At 41.2% G+C, this 9,362-nt stretch overlaps 1 protein-coding gene across 2 annotated transcripts in view; it reads right to left on the bottom strand.

Annotated features, from left to right (window-relative positions):
- Nucleotides 1-1,047: 1,047 nt before the first annotated feature.
- Nucleotides 1,048-9,362, bottom strand: part of LOC139941534 (uncharacterized) — a 33,508-nt gene continuing 25,193 nt past the window's right edge. For both annotated transcript variants that reach the window (XM_071938075.1, XM_071938076.1), the window contains exons 9-11: nt 6,351-8,543; nt 5,609-5,708; nt 1,048-5,075 (exon numbers count right to left, since the gene is read on the bottom strand). In XM_071938075.1, coding sequence (XP_071794176.1) covers nt 4,926-5,075; nt 5,609-5,708; nt 6,351-8,543 — 2,443 coding nt within the window. In that variant the 3' untranslated portion in view covers nt 1,048-4,925. The remainder of the gene's footprint in view (nt 5,076-5,608; nt 5,709-6,350; nt 8,544-9,362) is intronic.

Genomic DNA, 9,362 nt, shown 5'->3' with positions numbered 1-9,362 from the left:
GGGGTCCCGAAACACTGGCGCACCTTCAGCAATTTGTTCATTTAGTAGCCTCGCCTAAGCTTCTTGTTTCTGCTTAAGCACCCAGTTTAAGCACGGCCTTGTTTGTTGTCCTGTAATTAAACACAACATGGGGCAATGGAGTTGAAGACAGGTGTTTTTCGGGACAGCTCATATTAGGCGTTGTTTAAGTATTAGGCCTTTCTTATTAGTATAAATGTTAACCCTGAGTTAAGTTTGGTGATCAACGGCATCGCAATAAGCAGCGCTATGAAATTGGGTCATGGTCTATACAGATTTCAGGCTATACAGACCCCATAAAAAGATCCAATAACAACATATATATATTATTGTGCCCAAGGGTTTAATAATTGCAATTTAATGGTAACAATATTTTGGCATAACTATGTTTTACCCATCCCAAACTCTATAATCCAAGTGTGTGTTCATCCTTCCCTGCCCAAGATGACACCTCCCGAAGAGACAGGGTCAGCTTTCTCCAGAAGACACACTGATCGAACAGGGGTCCAGCATGGGGTCCGAAATATATACCGACAGTAAACAGAGAATACAAGCCACACAAGCAAACATGTGGCGTGCCTGATGGTGCATAGTTTGCCCAATAGAGTCCCCCGTTATAATTTCAATAAACACAACCCCCAATCAAAGTGTTGCTAGTTCTACTGTACCGGTATAAAATGACAACTATGAGGGCAACCCAGCTATTTAATCCTCTCAAACGAAACATGATTTCGAGGGAATGACATATCATAATTTGAGGGAACGAAATACATTTCCTTATTTATTGCATTTAGGCCCTACTGTTTGGTCTAACCTGGTTATAATTACCTGTAAGTGTCTCTTCGGGGACTCCGTTGGGCAGCAAGGGGTCCAGAAACCTAAAGCTATACCGACAGTAAACAGAGAATACAAGCAAACATGTGGCGTGCATGATGGTGCATAAAATAATAACATACAAAATAATGTCCCTATAATTTTGAACACAAATAAACTAACAGTACAAATCATTGGTTCAAGAAATACCTGATCATACATTTTATTTAAAATCACATAACCAAACTCTTGAATCTAGTTGGCAATAATTATTTGAAGCTCACCTACAAACCAAATTATGAAATGATAACTTAAAGGCAGTGGACCCTATTGGTATATCGTCAAAGATTAAGCCTTCACAGTTGGTGTATCTCAACATATGCATAAAATAACAAACCTGTGAAAATTTGAGCTCAATCGGTCATCGAACTTGCGAGATAATAATGAAAGAAAAAACACCCTTGTCACACGAAGTTGTGTACGTTAGGATGGTTGATTTCGAGACCTCAAGTTCTAAATCTGAGGTCTCGGAATCTAATTCGTGGACAATTACTTCTTTCTCGAAAACTATAGCATTTCAGAGGGAGCCGTTTCTCACAATGTTTTATACCATCAACCTCTCCCCATTACTGATCACCAAGAAAGGTTTTATGCTAAAAACTATTTTGAGTAATTACAAATAGTGTCCATTGCCTTTAAGTGTGTGATACAGGATTAGTTATTTATTTTTGAAACCAATGTTTGTAGAAGACCGACAGAACATACTGATCGAAACGTCAAGTTGTTATACCAGTGGTTTATTTCAAAACCATCCCATCTCATGGGAGATTCCATCACATGGCGTCACAGTAAACAAGGTGTTGTCCCCCTTTCATGCAACCGACTGGTGATGCTAAACAAAAAGTTATCAATTTGTTTGTCACGGAAGGGCCTACTTTTTGTATGAACCTCAAGTAATAAAGAAAAAAAAACCTGGATTATAAGTTGATATTTGAAATAAAAAGTCGCATTCCCTTAAGTTGATAATAATAATAACCGTATTTATAAAGCGCCAGGTATTATTACTGCAAGGAGTGGGGCGATTTTTTTTAGATATAAGACCTAATCCTTAAGCACCATGTAATGGTTTACAAGGTGCTGTGGCGCAATATGCTGCCAATCCAGCCAGGAACACCGGGGCGAACCCCTTCTCTTTTCGATAAGTGCACTGGGTTCTTTTTACATGCGTTTTACACAACACATGGGACCAACGACTTTACGTCCCATCCGAAGGACGAAGCAATGGTTATGTGTCTTGCTTAAGGACACAAGTGTCGCGGCTAGGGATTCGAACCCACACTCTGCTGTTCAGAACACCAGAGTTTGATTTCGGTGCTCTTAACCGTTCGGCCACGACACTCCTTAGCTGTCGCTTCTTGGGATTGAAACCTTGGGTGTCCCTCACTCAAACGGCACTGAAGTTACAGGTTGAATGGCTACCGACTAGCACCCGAACAACGATAGATATTGACAAACTAGGTAGACCCTCTACATAAAGCTCCATAGCTCAGTTGGTAGAGCGCCTTAGAGTACCTTAATGTGAAGGTTCAAGTGCAGCTCTATAAATTTGTTTTAGAAACCCAACTTGGTTTAAAGCCATTATACACTTTCGGTACAGACAACAAATAAAAGTTCACAGATTTACACATAATTTACAGGGTTTACAGAAGGTAATGGTGAAAGAAATATCCTGAAATATTATTCCATGAAATGCTTATTTTTTGAGAAAACATTAAAACAATATAAATTCTCGAAAGTGAGAATTACGGATTTATTTAAAACACGTCATGACACGGCGAACCGTGGGGAAACAAGGGTGGGTTTTCCCGTTATTTTCTCCCGACTCCGATGACCGATTGAGCCTAAATTTTCACAGGTTTGTTATTTTATATATAAGTTGCGGTACACGAATTACCGATTCATACCTTCTAAATCAAATTAAAGGTAATGTGCAACAAGGTACTGAACATTGCCTTTCTATGATCGAACAGCTAGATGAACTTTTTAGGCAGGCTGCTGGATGATGCATAAATGGTGCGTGTGGCCAAACGGTAAAGAGCAGTGGAATCCAGCTCTGTGTGGATTCGAGTCCCAGACCAGGCACTTGTTTCAATTACCACGATACTTTTACCATTGCTTTGTCTTTCGGAGGGGACATAAGGCCGTCCGTTTGATGTGATAGGGTTGTTAAAGCTCACATAAAAGGACCAAGACTTAGAACACTTGTCGTGGAAGAGTTAACCCTGATGGTTCCGGTCCACATAAAGCATGCACCCTCGTAAACAGGGCCCAATTTCATGGCTCTGCTTACCGCGATTCTCCACTTACGTGCAAGCGCCAAATTTCTGCGCTAGCCTTGTAAGCGTAGAATGTCTAGTGACGTGAAGTACGCACGCGCAAAAGCCCAAATTCGCCGCTAACCCGTGAAATACGCTTGCCGTAGGCACAGAATTCCCTGCTTCCGTAAGCGCCGATTCTGTGCTTACGGTAAGCAGAGCCATGAAATTGGGGCCTGGTTTCCTCAGGCTAGTGAGCTACATTGATTAAGTTCACTTATGAGGCATCCTTGGTTTTATCAAGAGGACTTATAATAAGATAACTTATTGACAATAAGAAATAATACCCTTGATTTAAGTTCCAATGATCTTTCCCATAGAGTGTTATCAACTTTACCCTTAGTACACGATGACTGACTGAGCCAAAACAAAAATGGGCTGACAAGTTTTTAAAAGCATTTGCAAATTACCGTTTTTCTCATATAGGCCTAGCACTAAAATGGCTTAAAGGTTACCCTAGTAAAATATGACTGACTGAGCCAAAACAAAAATGGGCTGACAAGTTTTGTAAAGGCATTGTTAAACTACCGCTTACTCATAGGACTAGCACTTAAGTTGCATTTTCTCCTAATGTTGGTTTCTTGGATGTGACTTTAAAAACAAAAGAATTGGATCAAAAAATATTCAGTGCTTGAATTCTTTTCAATAGTAGTTTCAAGTTCACACAAAGACATGAATAGAAATATATTGACTATTCAGGAGCATGACCAAATATTTCAAGGCACTGTGGTATAGCTAACAAAATTATATACAGATACTTTATCTTTAAGTTATTTAAACAATGTGCCTTTGAAAATATTAAGCTTTGGCAAATTTAAAAAATAAAAGAATAAAGTATTACAAATTGATTTGTAAATCTACTTCTATATCCAGAACCCATCTCATGAAGTAAGGTTACGTTTTCGAGAAAGACCTTCAACTAAAATATTTGAAACTGCTGTCGAGACGGTCCCCAAATCAAACATCTGAAAGCACACAACTTCGTGTGACAAGGGTATTTTTTCTTCCATTATTAACTCGCAACTTTTGACCACCAATTGAGTCCAAATTTTCACAGGTTCGTTATTTTGGGCATATGTTGCGATATACCAAGTGAGAAGACTGGTCTTTGACAATTACCAATAATGTCCAGTGTCTTTAAGGTCATAAAGTCTTAAGTCTATGGCATGGTTTCTCACAGAGAAAATTCTGTGAGACAGATTCGAAGGAGAGAAGGTTGAGCTGCTACTCTTTCTGTAAAACGCCGGTCGTGGCAAGAAATCAGGGGTGAAACCAGAGTCCAATTTTCATAGAGCTGATAAGTAAAAACTTTTGCTTAGCACCAGCATGTGAGTAACTATCCATAAAAAAAAGAGGAAAAGAGAAAACCGAGCAAGAAAAAAAGAGGAAAAGAAAATATTCCTATACTTTTGTACACAGAAAGTGAAGGAAAAAAGATGAAAGTCAAAACCCAAAAAGAGGAAATCAGCTGAAAAGAGGAAGTCTCACATGCCTTTCAGCAGGAAATTTCTTCCTTCATAAAAACAGGATTATCAACCAAATAACCACGTGATTTTCAGGATAAGTTAACAAGAGCTGAATACCAGTCTCATGCAATATGCAACAAATGGAAATTATTGGTTAGTAATCCTGTTTTCACCAAGGAAGAAATTTCATGCTTAAGCAAATTTTTGTGCTTAGCAGGTCTATGAAGTTGGGCCCTGATAGTCTTTCAAGTCTCTAACAAGCCTCCATGGGCGACCGAGATCTTGGCGACATCTCAGGGGTGGAGCACCTGTTGAAACTACTAAGCTGATCGTTAAACGTGTCTATACAGCGTAGCTTACTGTTCATCAAATCTTTGGCGTACTGGAGATATTCAGATAAACCCTGGAGGACAATAAAAGGAGAGGAAAACAACAAATTAAAAAATTATTCTTTAGAGACATGTCAAACATTTGTCTCTGCCCCAACTCAACAAAAAAAGGGATCATTTGTTAAGAATGCACTTAAATGTTATTATATGACTAAACATTTTCAAACAGGAGCTCGGTATTCAACTGACCACTAATCCTAGGCGACTGGTGTGACTAGTGTCGTAGGTGCGACTATTGATTGCTTAGTCGAGTCGTGACTACCGTTTTTCTGTTAATCGTGCCGTCACGACGACTACAAAAAAAAGTCGCAACTACCTGTTTGGTGAAGCAATTGTGTCGCTCTCAACTATTCCCGACAACATAGTTTACTTACAAAACAAAATCAGACATCATTGACACAATCCTTCAATCCTTTCAGCGTGAATTTTACCATTGCCCCTGTGGCAAACCATTATGTCACAATGCAATAACAAATTAGTGTCAAAGTCACGACTGATCGAGCTCGACTAGTTGAGTAATAAAGTACATAAGGCTAGGGTCACGTACCTTTTCTCCGCTGTGAAGCTGCTTGATCAGTCTCCATTCCCGCTCACACAGTCTCTCTAACTCTCCAATCTGCTCAGCATGGGCCGACACCAGCAGCTCCCTGAAAAACAAAGGAGAATTCACTTACTGACCCAATTCACCTGATGTCATCATCAATAATCTTGGATGCATTTAAGGCGATGCGGCGTTTACACGTAAACCTATCGACCACCAACATGGTGAGCGCGGCATCAGTCGCTGCGTGTGACGCGAGGCAAGGGGTCAATAATTAGCACAACCTCAGGCCTGGAATTTCATCTTTGAAAGGGCAAGGCCATTTTCACTTGCAATGGCCATTTCTATCAATAGTGGCTGCTTATAAAGCGCTCATATCCATCTCTCAATGGCCCAAGGCGATTCAAGTATTCAACCTTCAGTATTTTTTAGCAAGATGTGGGACTAAGGTGAATTATGAGACCTACTCCTTTTACATAGCACTATACTGGTTTACAATATGCGGCCAATCAATATTTGTCAAAGGCTATGAATCAACTTTTGAAGTGGCACAAACGCCAAGACAAGGTGATAGAATAGAGTCTTGAGATTGGTCAGTGAGTCATTATCGGGCCAGGGTAGAGTGGTGACGGGTCCTCCCTCAGTTTTTTGACTGGCCTCTGGCCAGCAGACCACTGTAAAGGGAGAACCCTATGGTACAATTCATTAGACAATTCTTTATTAAAGCTGAAGCTTAAACTGTACTCACTTTGCTCTTTCTATTGCCGAGTTCTGCCGTACATGACGCGGTGATAGCAAAGAACCATTTTTGCTTGTCACACCAGCAAGTTGTAATCTGGGTACGAGGTCCTCAGGAGAAGAGCTCACTTTCCTAGGACCCTCGCCGTCTCCTTCATTGCACTGGTTATGTTGGCCGTTAAGAGAGCCTTCCTCAGGCTGCTGATATACAATCTCTTTGGAAATTGGCGACTGCTGCGAAGCAACGAGCGATTCTTTCATGAAGGCCTTGTTTGGTGTGGAGGCAAGATTACTGGCAGGCGATGGTAAGTTGTATCTTGGAATGCCAGAAATAGGGGAAAACGCGGAGGATCTGTTCTCACCTCGTAGAACCTCCACAGTAATGGGAGACTGCAGTCCAGTAGAACCCTTCTGGGTTGATCCTTTGCTATTCTTAGCCGCCGGGTTTATGGCTGCACTGTTGTGAGTCTGTCCAATTGGAGAAGGCCTTATGTGATCAGATTTCGACAACAGTACCATCGGCTGCCCGGATTGGATGCTCTCATGAGGTTTTGCTGACGCTAAAAAATCGTGAAAACTAGTCGACACGATGACACCGCTTGGGTTTTCAGGAGGTTCTTTACTCTTAGAAAGATTGTTTGGACTTTGGGTTTTATTCTGCCCTCCGGAAGAAACAGAGACACCTCTTGTCGAGGGGTGGCTCTCTTTGCCTTTCACAGCCATTTTACTACTTTTCAATGCACTGCCACTACCTTGACTTTGTAAAGGTGCTGATCTGTACAAAGGACTTCTTATCTGGTCACTTTTAGAGGTGTTACCAAGTCTTGTATCTGGTATTTGACGGTTCCTCCTCAAATGTCTTTCAGCTTCCAGTTCTTGCAGTGAGTCAGTGCTCATTGAGTCTGGACTGTCATTTATACGGATTTCAGGGTGAAGCGACATGACATACTGGCTTTGGACCAACACCGAGCTACGTGGGGGAGAAGTTGATCCAGAAGTTACAGGCTGGCATTCAGGAAATAGTTTAGGTTGAGGAGCAGACTTGGTCCTGTTCCTCGGGGAGCGCTTTGGTGTCTCGTCAACACCAACTTGTGATGTCCTGAATGTTGGGTAATCCTTTTTAACAGGCTGGTTATCACTGATACCATTATCTGATATGGGTGAGACAAGGGAATTCCTGAGGGCGTAGTCAATCTCTGCCAGTAGTTCAATAGTACTCTCGGTGTCTGTGCTGCAACTGGTGTCACTGTACTGAGTCCGCATACCATGCTTCATAGAGCTTGAACTGTTCCTCTTAGCCCAGTTGTCTGTCAGCTCATCATCAGCGAGGAATCCGGACTCTTGATCTGGCAACGATTGCTCAACTTGCTGACCGTCACTCATCGGCTCCTCTTTCTCACCTTTCATACTCAAGTTTGGAGTCTTGTTTCTTGATGGCAGCTCAGGTGTATTAAGTTTTTTCTCCTTTGCATCTCTAGGAGGTGGAGAGCGAGCACTTGGAGTAGCTCTCTGCACCTTGGGGCTGTAGATATAACGTGGATTCTCAATGTCCCAAGTATCGCCTGGATTTTTGGAAGGCACTTTAGGTGGTTGATCAACTTCCTCAGGGGGATACCACACCGGCAGAGGATTACCCTGGAGAAAGGCCTCTTTAGTTTGAGCTTTAACCTCCTCGTCTCTCTTAGACGGTGTCTCGCTACTCGTCACACTTCTGTCGAAGGTGACATTGAGATTCTTCTTCACGTTTGAAAGGGGTCTCCGAGTGGATTCCTGATGCACCTTTGTATCACTTAACTCCGTTTTCGGTCTCCCTGTTGAATTCTCTCTATTCCTCTTGTTTTGGTAATTCTCGGTACTAATATTTGACTGCTTGCTTTCATCAGGCCTTCTTGAAGGTCTTGAGGAGCTTGACTGGTTCAGAGATTTACTGAATGCCTTCTCTGTGCTGACCTTCCTCACTAGAATGGCCTTCTTGGCAGTACTATTTCCAGGTGTCTGTGAGGATGCACTAGTCGGAGTGCTAACTCCTTTGGTAGGTCGAGGACCAGGTGTTGTTACCTGGGTCTTTAGTGAGGGCTGCATTTGTTTTGAGTTTGGGTTCTTCAAAGGTGTTGAAGTGGTTCCAGGACTAAAGGTGTTTGGGGTTGAGGGATAAGGCGACACTTGTTTGTGAGATGATGTCTCTTTTTTCAGCTCCTTCACTCTTCAGAAAAAGAAGCAACAAAATCAAACTCATGTTAACAACTTGAAAAAAACTTGTTTTTAACACAAATTAAAGGCAGTGGATTGGTAATTGTCAAAGACTAGCCTTTACAGTTGGTGTAACTCAACATGTACATAAAATAACAAACATGTGAACATTTGAGCTCAATCGGTCTTCGGAGTTGCGAGATAATAATGAAAGAAAAAAACACCCTTGTCACACGAAGTTGTGTGCATTTAGATGGTTGATTTCGAGACCTCAAGTTCTAAATCTGAGGTCTCAAAATCAAATTCGTGGAAAATTACTTCTTTCTTGAAAACTATGGCACTTCAGAGGGAGCCATGTTTTATACCATCAACCTCTGCCCATTACTCGTCACCAAGTAAGCTTTTATGCTAATAATTATTTTGAGTAATTACCAATAGTGTCCACTGCCTTTAAGAGCATGCTACATGTATGGCCTTTCCAGTATTTCACAAGACTGGAGAAATAATAACCCAAAGCAATACAGGCCAAAGGTGATTTGTGTTTTATCTTTTAATATAGACTAACCAAAGGTGGCACATGGGTTTTGTAATGAACTAATTTTCCACAAAAAAAAAGGCCGAGTCTTCATGAAAGTTGGGGGAAGCTCATAAATGTCTAACCTCATGCTAAAAGGGAGTTAAATGTAACTTTATTTGTTATTATTTTTGGAAAAAAATTGAAACAAGTCGTCATCGGGCAGCAAAAACATATAGATCTGAAAAGTCTAAAGACTAAAGAGGAATTTCTGTGCCAATCATGAGATCAAATCCAATACTTTGTTGGTTGAACATC

Source organism: Asterias amurensis, chromosome 9 (assembly GCF_032118995.1).
Source record: "Asterias amurensis chromosome 9, ASM3211899v1".
NCBI classification, from domain to species: Eukaryota; Metazoa; Echinodermata; class Asteroidea; order Forcipulatida; family Asteriidae; genus Asterias; species Asterias amurensis.
This window is presented reverse-complemented; position numbering and strand designations above follow the sequence as displayed.